Here is a 25,059-nt window from a genome sequence, read left to right as displayed (position 1 = left end):
TAAATTAAAAATAAATAAACGGATTTTGTAGTTTCAAAAACTGAGAAATAAAAAGTAAAATCGCGAATTGAAAGAAACCAATAGTTTTCACCTTTTAGTACTTACAACAAAGATAGATAAATATATATTATTTATTTGTTGATTAGATTTAATCAAATCACCCCTATTGTTCAGAATACACCATAGATTCAACGATACAATACATAGATATACCTGTACATATACATATACAAATATAATATTAACATTAAAAATGGAGACGACCAATATTGATAATAGTAATAATAGTAATAGTAATAATAATAAAAACAGAAATATAAATAATAGTAGTAATAGCGATAGCACAGATAATAGTAATAATAATCAAACATGCCCGATTTGTCTAAGTCCAATGACAAATACAACAAGTGTAGTTGGATGTCAACATGCTTATTGGTAATTATATAGGTTTTAATTAGAAGATCAAGCTATTGATACTCACTCTCTCTAGAGAGAGAGGGAACAATGATTGTGATAATGAATACCTTAATTTTTACATTATTCTAATCAACTTTACAAAACCAAAAACAGTTTAGAATGTATAGATAATTGGATAAAGAATAAGGTTGCATGTCCACTTTGTAAAGCTGGTATGAATCAAAGAGACACATGGGAGAATGAACGAAAAAGTATTAATATTAATATCTTACTTGTTTCCTTTGTCTAGATATAAAACAATTATATGTAGAGAATGATAATAGAATTATTGAAGTGACACCTCCGCCAAAACCACATCCATCGACTGTAGAGGTTGACCTTGGGTGTCTTGATCACACCTACTTTTTAGAGGAATTGATAAAGTTGTTTAGATTAAGAGATTCGGTTGGACTGATGATTGAATCGGCACCACCAGTCCGCAACCCAAACAGCAAGGTCTATTTGGCGGGTACCAATCAAAGCGATGCATTGGAACTCTTGACAATAACAGATAATATGACACGACTACGTGACGATCTCAGTCGTTTGGAACCATTCGATCCAGAAGATATATTGTCTCACATTTATACCATTGAAACAGCACTCAACGAGCTAAAAACATTTTACACCAACCATAACAACTTTAAAACAAGTCTTTCACATTCCTCCAACTCTTCGCGGTACAATGACTACTACTATGATGACGATGACGATGAATACGAGGGAGAATATGATGAAGACGAACAAAGATATTTGGATGGAATTGCTGGTGCAAGAAGACACAACAAATCTGCATATGAATCACCTTCTCTAAAAAAGCAAGTTGCTGGTTCAACTGGTGGTGGAACTCCCAAGTCAGATGGAAAAAAGAGATAAATCAAATAGAATAGAAGAATATCACAAAGAACGATTATTAAAGTTGATGGAGAAAAGCAAAAGTTTATTATTTAATTCTAATAAATAATTCCCCACAACAAAAACATATATTATTTAATAGTATTTATTTACAAAAAAAAAAGAAAAGAGTTATCACTAATAATTAATTAAATGATTTATCTTTTAACCTTTTTAACATCTCTATCTGGTTTACTTCTATCTTCAATCATTTTAACACCAAGATCTTCATCATCTTCCCAACCAATATTTTCTTTCAAATCTGCTTTCTTTTTTCCAGTTCTTTCCAATACTGCATCAACAACTTCTTTAAATGTTTTCTTTCTTTTTACCCATTCTCTCTAAAAAAAATTAAATAATTATTAGTATAAATGATTACTATTAAATATATATTATATTATATATTTGCCATACTCTTGCTTTTGCATGATTCTCTTTTAATTGTTTTAATTCAGATTCAGACATGACAACATCCTTTTTCTTTGCATATTGATTAACCTTGTCTTGTAATGCTTTGTTTTCTTCTGTTAATTTTTTAATTTCATCTTCTATTTCCTTGTCTGTTGGTTGTGATTCAAGTTTTCTAGATTCTACTTGAAGTTGTTTATATTCATTGGCCAATGATTCAGCCTCTGCCTTTTTTGAAGTGATTTGACGAGCAATGTCTTCAACCGTAGGCTTGCCACCGTTTATAGGTTGTCCATATTCATCCAACTCTTCCTTTTCTTGTAATTTCCAATAGACCAATGTCTTTCCAAACTCTTTCGATGCAATCTTTCCTTTATCATCCAATGCCTTGAGTATCTTTTGACAAGCAGCCTTTGTAAGTGATGGCATCTTTTGTTCTAAAAGTGCTGCTGTAAATGGTCTATTCTCTTGATTTATATATTGTAATACTTTATCAACTTTAATTGATCAGAATAATATATATAAAGGTTAGTACTAATCATGGTTCTTCATCATCTACAAGGTTATTTATGTTTAACATACGTTCTGCGTTTGCTCCTGGTTTTGCTTTTGGTCCCATTTTAGTATATGTATGTTATATGTATATATATATTTGTTAAAGTATGAAAGACAATGTAATGAATTTGAAGTTGCAATAATAATAGTTTATTGTTTCATAATCGAACTTCTTAGAAAAAATTAATAAATAAAAAAAGAATATTGAATCGTCGACTCCAGGAGAGATAATGAAAATGGGAATGACCGATGATCAAGAGATACTTACTTTGTTTGGGTGTTCACACGATAAATGATGTTGACACAAAAGACAACTACAAATATACTGTCATGGTGTAGGAAAGGTTTGAATAGTGGTAGCTACATCAGACTCATTACAACAACAAATAATACTAGATCAGCTTCATCATCAACATATAATCAATGTTGTCAATATAGCTATCAAAGTCAATCATCTAGGTCGATAGAATTAATCAGTAACATTAAGAATAATAATAATAATAATACTTGTACCAAGAATAATAATAATAAACATAGTCGATATTTTACTACTTCAACTTCAACTGCATTACCGCCATCATCATCTCAGAACACGCAACAACAAGGAAGTTTTGAATTATTCAATAGTGATCAAGAATTTGTAGGGGATGGAGAACCAAGTCATCCAATTTTAGAAAAGTATCCTTCACCTGTTCAATTGACTAGATACCTCTCATCAACATTTGTTGATCCTAAAACAAACAAACTTGATAGTCAAAGGTAACCTCTTTTTACTTCTTTGTACAAACAAAACTTTCCTAATACTAATCTACTCTTTTTATATTTAGTTTAATAAATTCATTAAAGAATGATAATGTATATTATGAAAGTCCAAAATATGTATATTATATTAATCAATGGTTACAAAAGATAGGTTGTAGAGATCTTGAAATCTATCAATCCATATCAGAGATATTATATAAATCACAGAGAAATAAGATGTTGTGGCATATGTCACGTGCACTGACTAGAAAACGATTGGTTAATATCGATTTATTGACATTGTTTCTAAAGTTTGCTTTGGATACAAATGAAGAGACAAAAGCAAAAAATTTCTATGGACTTTTGGTAGAATACAAAGAACAATATAAAAGTAAATTCACAATTGATACATACATACAGGTGGTACGATTAAATAGAATGGAACTACAAAAGGTTAATCGTATAGAGGCAGAGGTCGATTATGAAGGACTGTCTAAATGGGGCCCTTTTAATGCTGCCATTATTCAAGTGTTGGTCAATGAAAATCACAATGTTGGACGTGCCATCAAAATCTATGAAAAGGAGAGACAACACGCACAACTCTCCAATACCAAGGTGGATACTAGTATTTTCGAGGCAATGTTGGTTGGGTTCTCCCGTATCAAGCGATTCGACCTTTACGATCAGTATTGGGCCGAGATGGAGAGACATGGCGTCGAACCAACCATTTTAATGGCATCGTCGGCACTTCTAAAGATCGAGACGGTCGATCAGATCAACTCGTTTTACAAGGTGCTCACTGAAAACTATCCCAAGATTGCCTACAACAATTTCGTGCTCACTGCACTCGTCAATGCCTATATCAGTCGCACACCCGACTACCAGATCGACACGATGAAGAATTTTATCAGTTTTCTCTTTGCAGAGATTATCCGTATACGCGAGCCAGACATGACCAAGGCAGAGTTGCACAAATCCCTCTTTGACCTCTACCACAATGTCATTGGTATATGTATGCATCGCAAAGGGTATGCGACGTGGTGTCTAGAAGAGGTGTTTCATCTCTTTGCATCAGAACACACCAATGTCGAGATACCCCATCATCTCTTGAGCAAGGCACTCTATGTCTCTTGTAGAATACGTAATCACGAACTATTGAAAAAGGCACTCGAGATTACAAGACAAAGGACACCTCGACTCAAATGGTCAATCTATGGAGACACAATCCAATATCTCTTGCTCACTGGCCAACACCAAGAGATTGAAAAGATTATCGAGTTGGCCGAATCCAAAGAGTCGGCAGATGTCGATCTCCGTCTCATCCCCGACCTACTCGCCTTCTTTGAACTCGATCAAGCAAGACTACAAAAGTATGGCACCCTATTCACCAAATACCTTGCCATATTGCGAGCCACCGATCGCTCTTTATACGATCAATCGGTTCATCGAATCATTGAAACCAATCTATTGCTAAGTAGAGAATCACATGCTCTCAAATGGTTTGAAGAAAATGAAATCAATCAATCAACACTCAAAACACTCAGTCTATTTATGGAATACTATAAACTTAAGGGTATATCAAACAAGGAAAAGGCTTGGGCTCATAGAGTCAAGGAAACTGGTTTACGTTTTGATCAAAAGAAACCAATAGATTCATCTTTTGGTGCAAAATGGTATACAAGAAATTTATCAATAGTTGGTGAAAAGAAATAAATAGTAAAGAAATTAAAATTTAATTTTAAAATATTATTATTAATTATTTATTTGTTTATTTATTTAATCGACATAACGTTTCTTTGACATTTGAATAGAATTTAAAGTTTTATGACGAAGTTTTCTTTGTACGAGGAAAGCAGAGAGGAAGACAAGTGCTCCACCAACTACACTGCATACAACGATAACAGGAATACGCCAATTTGAAGTGGAACCACACTCTGTTTTGGTTTCACTCTTGAGAAGTGATGAGAATGTTGGATCGAGGACAGTCGATTCAGTGAAATGTGGTGATTGCATGGCTACTAAAAGATTGTACTCCTTTTCGGTAGTGTTGACCTTGCCATAGAGTTCATCATTGGCATCCAATAAAAGAACCTTGGATGGTACAATTCTAGAATCTACAATCATTCTAGTAGAGAAACGTGCATTCAATACTGATGATCCAGTATCCAATTGGAAAGAGTAGAGTGATTCCGAATCTTGAGTAGAAGTGAGAGCTGTATCCTTTTCCTCACAGTTGAATGTCGATTTTTTATCAGTCTTGGTGTTGTAGATGATTTCGAGTGTGCTTAGAGCTTGGACCCACTCCCAATCGGTGATAGTGACTTCATACTTTACACTGTTGGGTTCGATTGGGATGGTCTCACCGGCAAACACAATCGATCCTGCATCCTTGAAATTGGTAATAGTCACCAAAATAACGGCTGGGTCAGTTGGGAAACGACCAGTGTAGAGTTTTTGGCTATCAGAGACAGTTGATACATTCCATACGAGGTTCTTGGTTGAGAGTGTCTTGAGAATGCTATTGTCCAATAGATTGATTTCTCTTAGATGACTAATGGCAATAGTGAAATTAACCTTGGCTGGGAAGGTGGTATTTCCATTTGGATCGACATTGGGGTCGACTGGTTTAACATTTCCATCATCCTTGGTAGAGCAGTCTGGGCTGGAAAGGTAACCAGCGTCACAGAGACATTTACCAGTGAGTGGTTGGCATATACCGTGCAAAGAGCAGTTGTTTGGACAAGTCAACTCTTTGGTGTAGAGGAAAACGGCACCAGTACCAACAAGACTATGGGCAGTGACTGTTACATTGAGTGTTTGGTTGAGTGGTGTATCTACACTTGCATCAAAATGACATACAATCTTTTGAGGAGAAACTACAGTGGCATCCAACAACTTGGCGTCTGTACATTCGACAGTATCAATAGTGACGGTTAGATTGTCTCCATCACCAAACGATTGTCCATAGATGGTTACATCACCTCCAACATTCTTTTGAACTGGTGTGGCAGATGTCACGATTGGTTCGTGGTATTGAACCAAGATCGAGTTTGATTGGAGATTGGTAGATGGATAATAGGCAGAAACTTCAAATGAATCATGTCCAATGGGAATGGAAAGTTCCAAAGAGTATGGACTATTGATCGATGGTGACAAGTATGAGAATACAATTGATCTATTCTCACCGACGACGGTATAGTTTTGATTGATAATTAATTGTAATGGTTGATCTAGAGAGTCTGTGCTTGAAAGGAAATAACCAGTGACTGTAACCTTGGCACCAGAAGTTAATAACTTGGTGGTGGGTGTGACGGCCAAGAGGACTGGTTGTAGGGCATATTGAATTTCATTAGATACCAAACCAGATACTGTTACTTGAACCAAACCATTTCTAGCACTATCTGGAACAGTGACAATGATTTCAGTATGAGTGACTGATACAAGAACAAGTGATTCACCTCCAATGGTAGCTTGAACAACTTGTGCGTTATCACTAAAATCTGATCCACTAATAGTTAAACTGTTGTAATCAGAAGCATCTAAACGAACGACTGAAACAATTTGTGGATTGTTGTAGGTGAATTTAAAAGTATTCTCTGACAAGAGCGACAATGACGATACTTGGACAATGTGATCGGATCCATAACCAGCTGGCACATCAAGAATCAATGATTGAGCGTTGACCAATGTGACAGAAGACAAGGCATTACCATCGACTAGTACTTGAATAGGTTCCATGGAACCAGTTGATGGGTTGAAATCTTCAAAGAATCTACCTTGGAATGTAATTTGGTCGCCAGATGTCTGGATTGAAACTGGTGTGATGGATGTGAGGATTGGTCTAAAGAGCAACATGACTCGATCAAAGAGTGGACCATTCTTTACAGAGATGTATCCACTGGTCGCAGAGGCTGGTAGAGTGGCGCATTGAATAAATGTATCATTTCCAGTACATCCTGTCACCGACGAGGCATTTCCTACAGATATGGTGAGCTTGGAAACATCACCAAACAAATTACCATGGATTTCAACAGTTTCACCAATTTGTTCGGCCGACGTTATACTGAGACCAAAGTAGGTGAATGCTTGACGCCATCCATTCAAACCATTGACTGTAACCGATACGTTTAATGAACCTTGTGGAACGACAGAAGAGTCATAGGAAACAACCAAAAAGGTGTCATTGACAAACTGGTTGATTGGACAATTGGCTGATTGTATAGATACTACTAGATTAGTATTGGCAAAGTTGGTTCCAGTAATGGTGACAAGACCTGGTGTTTGGTAGTAGGTAGATGACGCAGTAAGGACTGTTGGGGATTGATAGGCAAAGGTGAATGCTGGTGATGAAGTTCCATCAATGGTCATGATGGCTGGTACCTTTCCTGATCCAGCTGGCATTTGACATTGATAGGTGTATGGCGAGGTGTTGGTTGATTCGCCAATGACGGCACATGAAACTGCTTGAGAGTTGACTGTAAATGCTGGAGAGGTAGATTGACCGGCTTGGTTGGTAGTTGCCATTAAATAACCTGTAATGTTATATTGTCCTCCGAGAACAGGTGGGCTTTGTACCGATAGAATAGTTGGTTGGAACTTGAAATTTGTAATAGAAGCAGTCTGACCGTCTACAGTTAGAGTAACCAATCCATTTTGAACGTTGGTTGGTAGAACAATATCCAAAACAGAGTGTGGGGTAGAATAGGCAATCTGGGTCATATCAAGCTCACCAATATTTACTGAAACCAATCCTAGTTGACTACCAAAGTTGGTACCTGTCAATCTCATGTTCAAACCAGACTGAGTGGCAGATAGAGTTGGTGCACCATAACTATACTGTAATGCATTCGATGCTCTAGATCCGACAGAAACGGTCAATGTCTTTTGGACACCAGTTCCCGATTGACTAGTATATAATAATCTTTGGTTGCTGACATATTGTGGTGGAGAAGAAGATGATGCTACTCCATTATCAGAAACACTGATAGTGTTTGATACTCCATTGGATGTTTGTTCAAAGTATCTACCATTAATTGTGATGATTGTATTTCCATTGGTTGGAATGACAGTTGGAGTAATGGATGTCAAGTAGGGGGTGAATGTGAATGTAAAGGTTGGGGCAGTTGGGTATGGACCGGTGATACTGACAACACCACTGACAACAGTAGTAGCAAGATTCTTGCATTGAATCAATGTGTTGGATTGAAGTGTACATGAAGAGGTGATGGTAATCGAACCAATGACAACATTGACAAGAGCTAGATTAGATCCATAGTTGTTGCCGTCGATTTCAATGTAATCTTGGATTTGACGAACATTGGTGATAGTCGGGACAGCATAGGAAAAGAGTACATTGTTGTTGGATACTTGTCCAGATACAGTGACAACCACTGCATAACTAGTACCTTGACCAGCTGGCATTGTACAACTGATTGAAGTGTGTGCAGTGACGATATTGACATTACTACAAACTACTCCACCAACTGTGACCTGAATACGAGTAGCGTCATTGAAGAAATTACTGCCACTGATGGTAATACTACCACCCAATGGAGAAATGTTTTGTGTGACTGTAGAGACAACTGGTGTTTCATACATAACGTTGAAAGAGTTGGATACTTGTGCACCGACCTTTAGAGTGGATGGGTAGATACCTGAACCAGCTGGCATTTGACATCTGACGATGGTGTGAGCAGTGACATAGGACAAGACACCGCATGAATTACCGCCAAGAGTGAGAGCAGAGACTAGGTTGTAGAAACTAGTACCTTGGATGGTGATGAATCCACCAGTTGTGGGGATTTTGTTGACAGTGGCAACATTTGGTGGACTGTATTGGATGTATTGTGTTTTGGTAGGTGTAGCACGACCGTCAATCGACACGGTAATCTCGTATGGACCGTCAATACCGATTGGTACATTGGCAATCAAATAGGATTGGATAAAGTCTCTAAAATAGGGAACAGTAGCACCACGGAATGTAATGACGATACTACTAAACTGAGTACCATAGTTGTCCATCGACATGGATACGTTGCCACCCTGAGTACCAACCATATTGGTAGTGTTTGCACTAAATTGTGGGGTATCACCACCATACTCGACCAACGTAGAGCCGGCTCCAGCGGAAATGGCCAAAGTACCATTCCAGAGGTTGTATAAAAGTTGTGACGAGGCTGTCCAAGTACTAGTGTCGGGAGTCTGGAGTGTATAGATACCACCTGGTACAGTTTGTCCATTAGTGGGACCAGACATATAGGTATAACCTCCAGTGGCTGGGTTAAATGTAGCACCCTGCCATGCAAGCCATACAGCACTACCAAATGGGAATGGAAGAGTATTATTTAAAAACTCGTATAATCCTTGACTATTGATGACAGCTGCATGACCTGGTTGTCCATCAACTCTCAGTTGTGATGAATAATTGGCAATGGTTACTTGGAATGTTGAAGAACTAATAAATCCTGAATAAAACATTCTATTTGCAGCATAATCTAAAAAGAAAGAAAGATAAAAAAGTGGAATTAATTAAATGAATTATTTAAGATATTCTATTTAAACTATTCTCTTTATACATACAAACAGCAGGTTTATAAGCTCTAACAGATAAAGTATCTACAGTCATTATAATTGGAAGTAATTTGTTATTGACTGATAATGAAGCAGAGAGAATACAAGTAAAAGCTTGACTGGTGACGAGGAAATTGATAGAATTGCATGGAGTGAGCAATGAACCGACAGTGACAACAAGTTTACTGGCATCGGAACCGAAATTGGTACCAGTTATAGTCAACAGTGAACCTTGGGTGTATCCTGGGTAAACAGAAGAGACAAATGGACTTTCAAATTGATAGTTGAAGGTTTTTGAAACCTTGTTGGTACCATCCTTGACAACAACTGTGTATTTACCAGTTTGTGCTGGCATTTGACAGGTAACGGCAGTAGAGTTTATAATTTGAATGCCACCACATGTAAAGGTTGTGCTTTCACCCACCTTTGAAAATGTAATGGTTAAAGTAGATAATTGGTATCCTCCCAAATTTGTGACAGTCATTTCACCACCTGCAGTAGAGACGGGTGCCATAATTGGTTCTTCCATACCACCATACTCACAAATAACAGCTGGAATAGCTGCAAGATTATTATTATTATTCCAATATGGATCAAGTTTAGTTCCACTAGTATGTAAATAATGTTCATTTGGAATTAACTAGAAAAGAAAGGTTAATTGTTATTCTTTTTGATATATATAAATTATATATATATATTTTTTTGGGTGTTTACTTACATTTGGCTCAACTGGACCAAATTGACAAGAAGTATAACATTTATCAAAATAAAGGTTGTATAAAGGTTGTCCTCGCTCTGGACCCGAACTATAAAACCAGACACCATCTCTACCCGATGGAGTATCAGTACCTGACATCCAAGAAGCTTCAATGGTAACTATACCAACACTATGTGCCCATAACCATTCTTCATTGGTTGTCCAAGTTACAAGGTATCTATAAAAATATAAGATATATATGAGAGAACAAAAGTTAATTAAATAAATTATTATTTAAATGAACGAATGAATATTTTGTTGTTGTAATATATATATTTATACATACGCTTGAGTACCATTGACAACTGGTAAATCTGAACAAAATTGAGTTGCATTGTATCCTGTTAGGAAAGATCCTGTTGGGAATTGATAACGTTGGTAATAATGATTATTGGTTGGGTTATAGGCTGTAAGAATGAGTTCCGATTGTCCAACCGATACCAACATAAAAAGTAATAGTACAGATAAAAATATTATTTTCATTCTTTTCTTTTTTTTCTCTCTTTAAAAATAGAAAAAAAAATGCCTTATAATTATACAAAAAAAAAGAAAAGAAAAGAATAGATAAATAAAAACAGATATATAGAGATAGATAGAATAGATATGAAAAGGATGAAGAAACAAAAAAAAACAACTCTCTATTGTTTGGTTGGAGGTGGAGGAGGTGTTGTGTTGGTTGGGAAGCCAAGATGCGCCTAAAGAAAATATATATTTTTTCAAACCAAACAGACACACATTGTCAGATCGTGTATATCTTGGTATGCGGTGAGGGATCCCTCCATCTCATGAAAAATCGGGTAGGTACGATTTTTTTTAAAAATCTGATTCAGATCGTAGATGAGTACGGTTGGTGGGCCGTTGAGAAAAAAAAAAATCCACATGGTGCTCTTGCAAGAGAGGATAACTGCAAGGACAACTATGACGCATCCCTCTCTTTCTTGTACCTAGAAATGTTTGTTGTCAAGACATAGTAGTTTTGTTGTTCGAGAATCTTGTAGAGAACCTATAAATAGTTGTTAATCAGAAGGATGGGATTGTTGTTAATAATGTGCTGTGGAAAAAAAAGCAGAGAGGAGAAACAAGTTGGGTTGTTTGGTTGTCTATAGACAATAATGATGATGATGACGAGGAATAGTATCCTAGTTTGCAACAGCGACGGAGTGACATGAGTCGTGGTGGTTTCTCTCTATCTCTGGTGACAGGCGCCTGTTGTCAAAGTTGTTTATTAAAGTACTTTGCATCGATGATATCATCACCCATCATTAAAGATATATAGTATAAAATAAGATAAGATAATATATTTATTTACACTGTGAAGAGAAAGAGGAAGAAAAGAAGATATATCTAGATAAATCTACGCATAGAGAAATTGGTGGAATGAGGGTTGATTGTTGGTTCACTTTTCTTTTTTCTCTCTAGCTACCCCCCAATCATCAAAAATATTAATTAAAAATGTGTGGGAGCTGACGCAGCAGCAGTAACATTATTAAGATTCAAGAGCGCAGAAATCATTGTATTAAAATATATATATAATTAGAGCTCTCTTATCTTATTTGTTTGTGTATCTGTATTTGTAAAAAAAAAAATTATTACATTTATTATTTGTCATTTATTTTCCGAAATGGATGACCTTGACAAAGAAATTCAGGAGCTGATGAGAGCAAGGGAAACAAGAAAATCAGAGACCGATTTGAACAACAACTCTTCAGTCTTTTTTAGAGCTACCTCTGGTACTGTCTCTACTAGTTCACATACCTCTTCTGGTGATACTCATAGTTACAATCGTCCATCTCAATCATCATTATTTGATCGAAATAACCGTGGTGGTCATATCAATAGCCGTGGTGGTCATACCAATAACCGTGGTGGCCATATCAATAATACCCGTGGTGGTCATACCAATAATCGTGGCGGCTTTAACAATAATCGTTACAATAACAACCAACCCCGTCATGATAGTTCATCATCATCAACAACAACACCTACTACTACTACTACAACAAAGAATGAAGATCGTAAATCAAAACCATCAAAAGAAATAGATGAAGCAGCAATATTTGATAGATTCTTTTCGAAAGATCGTCAGAACAGTAGTTCAACATCAACCTCCTCCTCCTCCTCTTCTTCTTCTTCATCTTCTTCCTCGACATCATCGTTGGGTGAAAAAACTCCTTACCAAAGAAGTTACAACAGACAACCATTTACATCTAAAGATGGTACTCACACCTCCTCGTCGGGTTATGTAAAGAAGGATTATGAACCATTTTCTAGTCAAGAGGGCATTAGAATATACCTAAGAAAGCGACTATATGAATTTGAAAGTGATGATCCAGAGTCAAGAAAGAGTCAACGTGACATCACTGACGTGCTTGCAACGAACCAAAGAAAACAGCTAGAAGATATTCTTGGTCAAACAGGGCTATCCGATGAGACCATGGCCCTCATAATGAAGTTCTTTGCTGCTGAGCCAATTAGAGCGAGTATCATCCAACAAAGAACCAATGAGCTATACCAAATGCTACTCAACTCAAATGTAATGGGACATCATTCAAATATGGACAACTATTTGGACCATGCTTTCAAAGCAAACACTCCACCAGAACGTATCTTGGATGTAGCAACGGTGTTCCACCAAATATCTAGCCGTTTTCAAGGAGGTTGTAACAAGATTCCTTTTGAACCATTTAAAAAGGTTGTGATGCTTTATTATTCAAAATCAAGCAATTTAATTGATTGTATCAGAATGATAGAGCTAAAGAAATTAGCAATTATTGATAGTGTACGTAGTATAGAATAATAATAATAATGATCATTTAAAAAAAGATTTGTATTAATTAACTTTTTTTTTAAAAAAAGAAAATATATAAAGATCTTCCAATCAATTATCAAGAATTACCAATCATTCCAACTGTTGAAGAATTACATGGTCCTTTTCCAGGTCTAAGTGGATTAATGGTTGGTGTATACTATTCAAAGGAACACTATATTGACACGCAATTCAAGTTGTTGAGAGAAGACCTTGTACATCCTCTGCGAGAGTCCATCCAAACTTATCTTGCTGGAAATTATTGTAAAAATATCTATGAAGATGTTGAATTTGTTGGTATGTGTATACACATTTAATTACAACAAGTTTATGTTTAATCTAATTTTATTTCTTTTCTCAAAAAGCAAATACATCATGCTTTCAATCATTATCTTTTTCAGTTAAATTTCGTGTAGATAAACGTATAAAATGGAAAAAGACATCAAAATTATTGCATGGTAATTTGGTAGGTTTGACAAATGATGACTTTGAAACAATCTATTGGGCAACGGTGACTACTCGTCCATCTGATGGAGACCTAGCACAAATTGATATTTCATTTTTAGATGATGAAAACACCAAGAATATTGGAATGTTTTATTTATCGTCATGGACAATGGTAGAATCTCCATCGTATTTTGAACAACACAGAAATATTCTGACATCGTTAAAGAATATCGACAAGGTTCCATTCCAAGATTACTTGGTTTCTTGTAACTTGCAAAATATGAAGCCACCAAACTACATTCTTGAAGACTCGCAGTTTGACTTTAGTGAGACATTTTACGAGGACATCAAGGATCCAGAATACTCTAAAAGGAGCTACAAAAATGTCGATGTATTGGTCGAAAGCAGCATTCCCAAGCAACTCGGTACATTGGATGATTCCCAAAAAGAAGCTTTTTTACATAGTCTAAGAAATGAATTAGCTTTAATTCAAGGTCCTCCTGGTACTGGTATGTATAAACAAACAAAAAAAAATATATTATAAATTGTGGTAATAACGCAAATTATTATTATTTTATTTTTTTTAGGTAAATCTTATCTTGGTTTAAAACTATTTGAAAATATATTGAAAAAGCAATCACATCCAATTCTTGTTATCTGCTTTTCAAATCATGCGTAAGTAGTAGTATTTTTAATCATTTTTTAAAATTACAACCTAAATATTTAATCTTTTTTATAGATTGGACCAATTTATCAATAATGTTGCTAAAACTACTCAAAACATTGTGAGAATAGGAAGCCAGTCTAGAGACCCAGGTATGGAACAGTTCAGTCTTGCAAAAAAAGTTCGCCGATCACATGACCATTGGCATATGATAGATGAAAGAAAGGCAACGATAAAATCACTGAACCTGATATTAAGAGGTATGAAATATTTATACTTTTAAAGTTTTTTATGCTTATTACTTATTATATTTATTATTCAACAAAAGAATTATCAACAGGGGCAGTGCCAATTGCATTCCTAACCGAGGGAGGTGGATTGACAGCCCAGCAAAAGAAAATCTTCCAAAAAAAGAAAAAGAAATACAACTCTTTTAAAAAATGGCTCAAACCTTTGGGATTGGAAATTGAGAATCATTTTGTCAAGAAAAAAGGCATTACTATTCAAACTAGTCATTCTGAACCGGTTCCCAATGAAGTGGAGGAGGAGGAGGAGGAGGAGGATGACGACGATGGAGAAGATGAAGACGATGTAATAGACCAAATGAATGCAAGATTTATAAACATCGATGGATTGGATCGACTATCGGAAAAGGAAGTGACTCCAACCGACCTGACAGTGACATTCCAAGCCATGTCTCAAAACTCGGCCAGTTTTGAAGTGGACAATCTATTTGATCTCGATCCTAGCAACCGAGCTCTCTATTGGAGTCATATCCAAAAAAAGTATCTCGAGTCTTTATTAGAGATCTATGGAAATTTAGTGGAGCGACACAAAGTAGAAACAGAAAACATTAAAAACTATGAACACCAATCCTATGTAACCGAGTTGTGTAAAACTGAAGTTATTGGCGTGACAACAACTGGAGCTTCAAGACTCAAGGATGTACTATCAAAATTAAAATCAAAAGTGGTTATCATTGAAGAAGCAGCCGAAGTAATGGAAAGGTTCGTACCAAATATTAAATCGATTATTTAATTTTAAATGTTGGAATTAAAAAAGATTAATTTTTTTTATTATTTTCAGTCATATTCTTTCTGTAGTTCCACCCTCTGCAGAACATTTGATTATGATTGGAGATCACTTTCAACTTCGTCCATCATCATCTGTTTATCAACTCAACAAACATAACATTGATGTTTCGCTCTTTGAAAGAATTACAAAGTTACCAGGATCAACTTTTAAAACACTAAACACTCAACGTCGTATGGCTCCCAATATTTCTTGCTTTATCAAATCAATCTATCCTAAACTTCAAAACCATCAAGATGTCGTGACAAGATCGATCGAGAGCAAGGATAAAATCAGAGGTTTACAAAGCAACGTTCATTTTATTGATCACCGTCATTCCGAACAATTAAATGACAATACTAAATCATCCAAGGTCAACTTATTTGAAATGGACTTTGTGGTGGAATTGGCAAAATATCTGATCAACCAAGGTTATGATAGCTCAGATATTATTATCCTCACACCCTACACTGGACAACTTCTCAAAATCAAGAGTAAAATTTCAAACCTCATAAACTTTTACCCCAAGATGAAAGGGTTGGCGTCGAGAACCGTAGATCAGTACCAGGGTGAAGAGAAGAACATTGTCATTGTCAGTCTTGTCAGATCAAACAATGAAAAAGCTGGTGGGTTTATTAGCATCCAGAATCGTATAAATGTGACATTGTCAAGAGCTAAACTGGCAATGTATATAATTGGAAATGGTGAACTCTTAAAGAGTGCTCATCCATTATGGGAAGAGGTTGCCGAAATTTTAACTGACCGTGGTTGCTATACCTCTTATTTACCAATTGTTTGTGAGAATCATCCCAAAACTATCAACAAAATTACAACGTATGTTCACATATATATAGTCGTAGTGTTTGGTCGTAGTGTTTATAGATTATCAAATTTAATTTATTAATTAATTTTTTTTTTTACTTTTTATAGAGCAAATGACTTTAATCAATGTTCTCCCAATGGTGGATGTTATCTTCAATGTGAAGATAGATTGTTGTGTGGACATCAATGCCATTATAAATGTAAGTTATAATTATAAACATGCTAGTTGCAACTATATCTTTTTGAAATATTATTTTACCAACTTGTAAATATATTTTATTTTTTTTAGGTCATTCGTTTGATAGAGAACACAAACACATCAAATGCACAAAACCATGTGAGTTGGATAATTTGTGTGGTCATAGATGTACTGGTATTTGTTCGGCTGATTGCCCAAAGTGCCCTGTAAAGGTCCAAAAGAAGCTCGGCTGTGGACACACCATCACAGACAAATGTTCAACCACAGACAGTATTTGCATTGAAAAGTGTGAAAAGATACACTCTGGTTGTGAACACAAGTGTGGAAAACTATGCAAAGATAGATGTGGAGAATGTGAAACAATTGTCAACCGTCGTTTGAGTTGTGGTCATGTCAGATCACTTGCATGCCACCAATCGTTAATTGGTTTAAAATGTAATGAAAAGGTAAGAATATATGATTGTGATTGTCTTTTATGGATGTTTAACTCATCTTGTTATTATTATTATTATTATTATTATTATTTTAACTAGGTCAAAACTACACTAATATGTGGTCATTCAACAATGGTTAGATGTTTTATTGAAGACAAGGCTGGAGAGCCATGCTCGTCAAAGTGCCAATCAATCATGACCTGTGGTCATCCATGCACCAACAAATGCTCAGAGCCTTGTCAAGACTCTACCAAATGCACGGCTCCAAAGACAGTCAAACATGAATGTGGTCACGAGATTATTATCAATTGTAATGATACCAAGGAGAAAACGTGCAAGTTGGTTATATCCAAAACAGCATTGTGTGGCCACACGATCAAAGATGTTTGTACTGCACCACTTCCAAATCCCATGTTGTGTGGAGAGAAATGCTTGCATTTACTCCCATGTTCGCATCCATGTCCTGGAAAATGCAGTGAAGAGTGTGACCCTACTTTATGTACATTTGTGTTCATTAAAACAAGACCATGTGGACATCAAGTCAAGGAACGTTGTTCAACCCAATCATTATGCTACAAACACTGCAAGAGTGTCCTGGCATGTGGACATCCATGTCAACTACCATGTACTCCTCACCAATCAAATGTAGCAGGTGAACAAATTCATAATACCGATTGTCAATTGTAAGTGTATCTCAATCTTATAGACGATTTCATATTATACCAATACTAATTAATCTATTATATTATTACATAATATAGTTGCAAGAATAACACTGAGCCATTCCCAATGATGGAAACTATTGAGGTTGAATACATTGAAGGTCCAAAACCAACTGCACCAACCGCCAAAAAACAAATCAATAATAGACATCGCAATAATAATAATAATAAGAATCAAAATCAAAATAATAATAATAATAATAATAATAATAATAATAAGTATCAAAATAAGAAAAAAAAATAGATATTAGGGTAGAGGTGTGGTATGTATACATACTACCACCAATAACGTTACCTTTCTTTTTTAAAACCACTCTCTAGATAAAGAAATGATATGAAATAAATAAATATGTTTTTGGTTGGTCATCATCGTCAACAATTTATTTGAAATTTTTGGAGGGAAGTGGTTTATGGTTTAATTCAATTTTTGTACCCCCACGCCTTTTAAAGCCTGAATCCCACAGTCAGGGGTATCATCTCCCATGGGGTGAATTTTATAATCATCAACCACCTTTTAGACTAAACAGGATTAATTTAATTAAACTCCTTTTTTTTCATTCTTGATCATCTACAGTACTCACCTGCTGTCTTGTCTGATGGATGGTTAGACCACCTACCTACCTATCCTATCTACTACTATCACCTCAACTCATTTATCATCATCATCAACATCTCTCTTTCCAATCAACAACTATATTTACACATTTTTTTTAAATTATACCCAAAAGACAAATTAATTTTCAAGTTCTTTTAATCAATTAATTTATTTATTTATTTATCTATACAAATAATAATAATAATAATTTAAAATCACCAACAATAATAATAATTAATTAATTAAATATGGATCATCCACAAGAAGCAGAAGTTCAAATAGATATTAATGGTGCTGATCAACCAGAGCCACAACAACAACCAGATCTCCTCAAACAAATTGGTGATGAAGTAGACTCACCAAAAGTGGAAGAGATTGACAACCAAGTTGAAGCTCAAGATGAAGGTCAAGAAGCAAATGTAGATGAGTTGGAAGAGTCAATTGTCAATGGTGTTCCATCCATTGAAGAACAACAACAAGATGAAGAACAACAAGAAGAGGAACAACAAGAAGAGCAACAAGAAGAACAACAAGAATCATCTGTACAACCACCATCAAATGTCCAAGTTGAAAATGAAGTCCAACAACAACAACAGCATGAAAATTCCAGCAAATTAAATGAACTTGCAGCCAGTCTATCATCTGAACAAGCTATTGATGAATGTGCCACCTCAAAGAGAACCATTGAAGATGCCCAAGACGACTCTACTGAACAACAAAAGGATCCAAAGAAACGTAAACAACAAGAACTACAACAAACTGAAACCGATCAACAACCACAAGCAATTGATGCCACTTCTCAATAATACTTTAAAAAAAACAAAAACAAAAAAGATAAAGAATAGCAAATAGAGATAGATATACGTATACATAGGTTGTAGGGATTTGGGATAATAAAAACTATATAGTAGAAACCTTACAACCAAAAAAAACAAATCAAATAAAAAAGTGATGGACATACATTATTGTAAATATTATTTTCATATAAACACAAAAAAAGGACTCTTAGAGTCTAAAAGAGAAGTGTTGTTGGATATTTTAAAAGATTTAAATAAATAAATTAAGGAGGAGTGGGTATATAATTTAGTTTTATTTGTTACAAGTTGTTATTCTTACAAATAATGTATATAGTAATTATTATTATGTATTACTACTTTGTTATTATTATTATTATTATTAATTAATTATATATATATAATTTCTTTTTCTTTTTTTTTCTTCTTCTTTCTTTCTTTCTTTTTTAAAGATCATCTTTTCGTTTAAAAATAATGATTTGATTTAAAAAGTTTACAACCTTTGTAGATATAGATAAAGAATCTTGAGGTGATAAATTTAATGGTGACACATACAAATTTGGTGAAATAATAACGGCTAAATTGATTGGAAATAGAAATAGAAATTAAAAAGTAAGTAAATATTATCAATGAGTTTTTTTTTTTGTTTTGGCTATACATACCAAAATTTTTTGAAGACATTTTGTTAATTGATTCATTTTTAGAGATGGTTGCTAATAGATCAATTAACCAAAGGAAAATAGTTTGATTTGGTTCAGGTAGTTGGTTGAGTGTGGAATTGATTTTGGATTCATTTGGTTCTGTTTCGTTGGCTTCGAATTGAAGGAAGGATTCTGGACGTATGGGAGAGAGGATTGGGTTTTTGAGCTCGCGGAACCACAACTTGATGAGAGCGGCAGAGTTGTGGAGATCGTTGGTGTTGGACGAGGTGAGTGGCTGGTTGTTGGTCCAGTCACGCTCTCGTGTCATCATGAGTGTGCGTTCGTCACCCGGTGGCAGTCTGAAAATAGACTCGACATTGAGTCCGCCATTGGCGAGGATATGTCGTTTTAATTGTACCAACACGGATGGCACAGTGGCAAATGCGCCGTCTTGTACCATGTCGCACTTGTTGAGTGGTAGGCCAAAGGGTGTTGGACGCGTCTCGGCGTGCAAGATGATGTAGTGACGTAGACCGCCTTCGACCTCGACTATAATGGCTCGTCTCATGCGGACACTTGTCTTTAGGGTCAATCGAATGGTCATGGAGCACGACTCTTTCTTTTTGAGCACACCTTCGATTGGGTCGACCGATACGGTGTGCGTCTTGCTCGGTGGGCCCATAAGTACTTTAAACTTGACCTTTTTAGAAGATGTAGACGACACTGTAATCGTAGACACCAACTCAATGTTGAGTGGTGCGGGGTGGCACTCGACACTGCCGACACCAATCTTGCTTGCATTGGCTCCATAAGAGATGAGTGTCTTGGAGAGACGGATCGACGGTCGTTCATTGTCGTTTTGCATCAACTTTACGGCCGACACAAATATCGATCGACGCGCCGATGGAGACGATGTTTGTGCGAGTGGGTTGGTTGGAGTAGTGACACACTCGTGACACTTGTCCAAGTACATGGAAAGGAGACCATTCTCTTGTGTCAAGAGGTTGTTGAGCATGATCACATGCTCTTGCGAAGAGGTTGGAAATTCGCATTTATAAGATCGAGCCAATTGTTCAAACAGTGGATCACCATTTGACTCTCCAGCAGTATCACCATTTATACTCAATGGTGGAGGTAATTCTAAATGATTTAAATTAACCTCCCATTCTGGTGAAAGTGGTGGTTGTTTTACTTCGATAGTGTTTAGAGTTGGTGTTGAATGTGATGATGATGATGATGAGGAAGTGGCGGTAGTAGTGACAGTTGATGGATTTACAACACCAATGAATGGTGAGGATGTAGTAGGTGCTTGAGTTGGTGTAGTTGGTGCTGAATTATCCCTTCTCGGACTATTGTTACTTTGTTCGGGTATAATACTACAATTATTGTTGTTGTTGTTGTTTAATGGTTGGAAATCGACAGGCTTGAAATTGATTCCACGAGGAGTCAGACGATAATTTGCCTTTTCGCTAGCATATGATATAGATACTTCTTGATTTGATTTTAGTAATCTTGGTGATGATGATGATATTGTTTCATTTTCTATTTGGATATTGTATTTACTTGGTTGGTTTCCAGTAGTAGCAGCAGCAGTAATTTGATTTGATGATGGAGGGGGAGGCGTCGTAATTACACTTGAACTGTTGTTTTTGGTTGGCGTCGTATTGGCACTATCAGATAAATTTGATAATGGTGGAACCGCTGCTGGACTATTATTATTATTAGTAGTAGTATTATTTATATTATTATTATTGATACTATTTGAAGAATTATGAATTGATTGATCAATAAATTTCAAATCACCAAAACTAGTATTTAAATTGGAGTGACTATTATTGGTTGATCCTCCTCCAAAGCTGGCCATTGATGTAGTTGGAGTCGATGTGACAGATGATGGCACTGAAGACAATGTATTGGAACTCGAGTTGAGGGTAGAGGATGAAGAACCAAATACAGTGTCTCTTCGAGACTTTAGACTTTGTGCAATGGTATGTGTCGGTGGAACGTACGATGGTGGTTGTGGAAAACATGATAAAAGTTGGACAAGATTCATTATTTCTTCATTGTTGAAACTTATACTAGTTTGAAGTGTGTTGTTGGTTTGTTGAGGAATTGGTTGGAAAAAGGGAATAGGTGATAATTTGTTCCCATTATTATTATTATTATTATTATTATGATTGATTCCAGTTTCAAATTGATCCAAACTTGATGTACTTTTTGATAATGAACTATCAGATCTAATAGTTAGATGCTCTTGATTATTATTGTGATGATTGTCATTGTTTAAAAGATCAATTTCCTCATCACTACTATCCATCAAAGATGAGCTAGTTTGATGAATATTCTCCACTTCTGTCATTCTTTATTGTTGTTGGACCACCACAATAACAAAAAAACAACTTCTCTCTCTCTCTATTCTATTCTATGTTTGATAGTACTATTATTATTATTATTATTATTCTTATTGTTGTTTCCCTTCTTCTTCTTTGTTTGTTGCAATGTTTTATATGATTACAATAAAAACTTTCAAAGATAGGGAATGGGGAAGTTGAGTTGAGTTGGTTTGGTGATCTAATAAAACTCTATATATAGATTTAGCTCTGATGTTCTGTTTGGACAATGCTAGCACCAAACTGTTAAAAGCGATTTAAAATTAATTTTTGGACAAAAAGAGAATATTGGTATCTATCTGTTGGTGTTGTATTATTATTATTATTGTTGTTGATTAATTGTTTGGACTATAATTATTATTATTATTATTATTTATATAAATATATATATTATATATATGTGTGTAATAAATTATTATTAATATTAAGAATTCTATTTCTTGATTTGTTTATTACGGGTATCGTATTTAATGATTAAAATCAATCAATCAATCACGATTGATGATGATGATGATGATGATGATGATGATGATGATGATGTTTGTTTCGTATTTAGAATCAACAACAACAATGTGTATCAATCAAAAGCTTTTTTGAAGTTATAGGTATAGGGGGTGGTGGGTGATTCATAAATAGAGTCAATAAACAACTTTCTATATCAATCACTCCTCCTCCTCCTGCTCATATATATATATATATATATATACCACTGCTTGTTGTTGATTGTTTTCCCTCCTTGGAAAAACAGTGTGGTTGATGTTGGATTGTGTGTGTTTAATCAAAACGACTACTAGTAGTACCTGTTGCTAAAGTTGTTGTTTTCTTCTCTTTTGTTTTTTTGTAGTGAGGAGATTGTGAAGAGTTATTTGTGTGTGATATCACTTACTTTGTAGCTCACAAAAGAGGTGGGTGGGTGGAGAGATGGGAGATGCTGTTTGGTTGCTATTAAAAGTTAATAGATTGCAATATAGATAGAGTGAGCTGTACTCCTTTCTTTTAAAATAGTATCTTTATTGTATTGTATGTATGTATGCTGATGATTTGTTTTCTATCCTATCTTTTATCTATTTGCAAACAAAACACACATTGTTTATTTCAATTTGAATACGACGATTTAAAGTCAGATTCGAGAGTCGTAGGTGATGAGCTAACGGACTTTTTTCGCATTGTGCATTGTCCAAAATCGGAAATTTGGCGTAATATCCAGATTTTTAATTAATTAATCCAAGATTGGGACGATCGTGACGATCCCCGATTGATGTTTTAATTTATTTATTAAATATATTTATGTTATCTTTTGTGTTTAATCATTGGAAGCCGAGTTGCGTATGACCCAATCACTAATTAAATTCAATGCAAGACCATCGGTGATTGATGGATCAAGTGTATGTGAATTTGAATTTGATGTGCCGCTTCTACTAGTCTCTTGAATCTTGTTTAAGATACTTGCTAAAAATGATGATACAGGTGAATGTCCATTGGCAATAGACGAGGACAATGCCAATGGGACGTGTGGGTAGAGTTGGGTAGGTCTTTTTTCAATTAATAATTGGACGATTGGTAAATAGCCCTTGGATGAGGCAATTTGGAGACACTTGGGACTCATTTGTTGACATGTTTGTGGATGGTCCAATAAAAAGGCTAGCATATCTAGGCGGTTGTGGGTGACTGCTTCATCGACAATATTGACAAGGTCGCGTGCATGTTTGCCTTCAATGAGTATCTTGGCAATCTCTTGTCTCGAGCCAAGCTTAATCGAGTCGACCAAGAGATTGTCAAAAAAGTGTTGTGACGTCGATTTCTTATAGTACAAATTGGAATAGTAGAGGAGGGTTTTAAATATGGCCGGATGATTATTTTCCAAGGCACCAGAGAATGCTTGGTGACTGTATCCTTCACCTCGATGTTTGAGTAAATAGAGTACAACATCCATGTGGCCGTTTCGTGCAGCTCCATCAATAGCCTCGTGTGTAGCACCTTCATTACGGTGTTGGTGGAGATAGGCCACAACATCAAGTGACCCATTTCGAGCGGCACCATTCATAGCAGCTGTGGTACACCCTTCAATCGCGCGATTGGTGTGTAGAAACTCTACTATATTTAAAAAACCAGATGAAGCAGCACCATCCATTGCCTCTTGATTGCAACCTTCTGTTCGGTTGAAATGCAAAAACATGACAATGTCAATGTGTCCTGCTTTGGCAGCCATGTTCATCGAATAGATATTACAGCCTTCCGATCGGTGGGTGTGCAGGAACTTGACAATTTCGAGTGACCCGTTGCAACAGGCCAAGTGGAGTGCCGATCTAGTGGCCAGTTCATAGTCTGATGTTTTGGCAACTTGATGAAAGAATTTAACCGTGTCTAAATTATTACTCTGTGCAGCAATATCGACAAGATAACAACTTCTTTCAAAGAGATCAGTGTTTGATCGATACAGTATGGTCAATGATGGCAAATCCAAATTTGAAACCAATGGTTTGATCATTGATGCTGATAATTTACCCAATTCTTTCTCCAATAAGTCAGTGTTGTTGTTGTTGTTGTTTTGGTCAATTGTCAAATGTTTAATCTTGTATTTCAAAACATTGTACATATTATTATAAACACACCAAGAAATATTGATTTCATTAAACTTCTTTGCACACACATTGGTTGTACTAATCGGTTTTTGTCTTCCATACATTGGGTTAACATGTACCTCTTTAACACGCACGATTGCATCACTGATCGTTTGTTTGTTCAAATCGACAATATATCTTGTTATAATTCTAAACAAATAGACATTGTTTATAATTAAAGATAATGCTCCATACTTTGAATCATATATATTCTTTTTTACTATTAATTTCTTTTTTTCTTGTTGTTGTTGTTGATTTGTTGTTGTAATAGTTGTACTTATTGAAACCATTATAATTTATATATATTATTATTATGATTATATCTCTTTTATATATTTATCTCTTTCTCTTAATTAATTACATTGTAATTGAAACAATGATTGAGGAGCCAACCATGCGGTTAGAGAGACCAAGGTCTCATTGTGAATCACTGATGAGTTGAGTCATCAACCCACCCAAAAACAAACGTTTG

The 25,059-nt window shown here is 35.5% G+C and overlaps 8 protein-coding genes across 8 annotated transcripts; 4 read left to right on the top strand and 4 right to left on the bottom strand.

The window, feature by feature from the left end:
* Positions 1 to 253: 253 nt before the first annotated feature.
* Positions 254 to 1,332, top strand: DFA_00976 (uncharacterized protein; the record flags this gene model as incomplete). Its single annotated transcript, XM_004358894.1, has 3 exons — positions 254 to 435; positions 571 to 629; positions 728 to 1,332. The coding sequence occupies 3 exons, from the start codon at positions 254 to 256 to the stop codon at positions 1,330 to 1,332; spliced, it is 846 nt and encodes a 281-aa protein (XP_004358951.1).
* Positions 1,333 to 1,508: 176 nt separating this feature from the next.
* Positions 1,509 to 2,377, bottom strand: hop2 (homologous-pairing protein 2; the record flags this gene model as incomplete). Its single annotated transcript, XM_004358893.1, has 3 exons — positions 1,509 to 1,691; positions 1,765 to 2,255; positions 2,341 to 2,377. The coding sequence occupies 3 exons, from the start codon at positions 2,375 to 2,377 to the stop codon at positions 1,509 to 1,511; spliced, it is 711 nt and encodes a 236-aa protein (XP_004358950.1).
* Positions 2,378 to 2,608: 231 nt separating this feature from the next.
* Positions 2,609 to 4,767, top strand: DFA_00974 (uncharacterized protein; the record flags this gene model as incomplete). The annotated part of the gene is made up of 2 exons (XM_004358892.1): positions 2,609 to 3,072; positions 3,141 to 4,767. 2 exons carry the CDS (start codon positions 2,609 to 2,611, stop codon positions 4,765 to 4,767), a joined length of 2,091 nt encoding a protein of 696 aa, XP_004358949.1.
* A 63-nt stretch (positions 4,768 to 4,830) lies between these two features.
* Positions 4,831 to 10,864, bottom strand: DFA_00973 (IPT/TIG domain-containing protein; the record flags this gene model as incomplete). The annotated part of the gene is made up of 5 exons (XM_004358891.1): positions 4,831 to 7,031; positions 7,074 to 9,548; positions 9,634 to 10,264; positions 10,343 to 10,559; positions 10,668 to 10,864. The coding sequence occupies 5 exons, from the start codon at positions 10,862 to 10,864 to the stop codon at positions 4,831 to 4,833; spliced, it is 5,721 nt and encodes a 1,906-aa protein (XP_004358948.1).
* Positions 10,865 to 12,002: 1,138 nt separating this feature from the next.
* Positions 12,003 to 17,790, top strand: DFA_00972 (NF-X1-type zinc finger-containing protein; the record flags this gene model as incomplete). Its single annotated transcript, XM_004358890.1, has 11 exons — positions 12,003 to 13,160; positions 13,238 to 13,484; positions 13,553 to 14,143; positions 14,222 to 14,309; positions 14,374 to 14,558; positions 14,627 to 15,305; positions 15,385 to 16,203; positions 16,300 to 16,391; positions 16,481 to 16,836; positions 16,924 to 17,507; positions 17,586 to 17,790. The coding sequence occupies 11 exons, from the start codon at positions 12,003 to 12,005 to the stop codon at positions 17,788 to 17,790; spliced, it is 5,004 nt and encodes a 1,667-aa protein (XP_004358947.1).
* A 599-nt stretch (positions 17,791 to 18,389) lies between these two features.
* On the top strand, positions 18,390 to 18,947 carry DFA_00971 (uncharacterized protein; the record flags this gene model as incomplete). The annotated part of the gene is made up of 1 exon (XM_004358889.1): positions 18,390 to 18,947. The coding sequence occupies one exon, from the start codon at positions 18,390 to 18,392 to the stop codon at positions 18,945 to 18,947; it is 558 nt and encodes a 185-aa protein (XP_004358946.1).
* Positions 18,948 to 19,381: 434 nt separating this feature from the next.
* Positions 19,382 to 21,935, bottom strand: gacK (RhoGAP domain-containing protein; the record flags this gene model as incomplete). The annotated part of the gene is made up of 2 exons (XM_004358888.1): positions 19,382 to 19,392; positions 19,598 to 21,935. The coding sequence occupies 2 exons, from the start codon at positions 21,933 to 21,935 to the stop codon at positions 19,382 to 19,384; spliced, it is 2,349 nt and encodes a 782-aa protein (XP_004358945.1).
* Positions 21,936 to 23,269: 1,334 nt separating this feature from the next.
* Positions 23,270 to 24,877, bottom strand: DFA_00969 (uncharacterized protein; the record flags this gene model as incomplete). The annotated part of the gene is made up of 1 exon (XM_004358887.1): positions 23,270 to 24,877. The coding sequence occupies one exon, from the start codon at positions 24,875 to 24,877 to the stop codon at positions 23,270 to 23,272; it is 1,608 nt and encodes a 535-aa protein (XP_004358944.1).
* Between the last annotated feature and the right edge of the window lie 182 nt (positions 24,878 to 25,059).

This window comes from Cavenderia fasciculata, assembly GCF_000203815.1.
Source record: "Cavenderia fasciculata unplaced genomic scaffold Scf_Dfasci-F-a-25c12.r2-5, whole genome shotgun sequence".
Taxonomy (NCBI): domain Eukaryota; phylum Evosea; class Eumycetozoa; order Acytosteliales; family Cavenderiaceae; genus Cavenderia; species Cavenderia fasciculata.
This window is presented reverse-complemented; position numbering and strand designations above follow the sequence as displayed.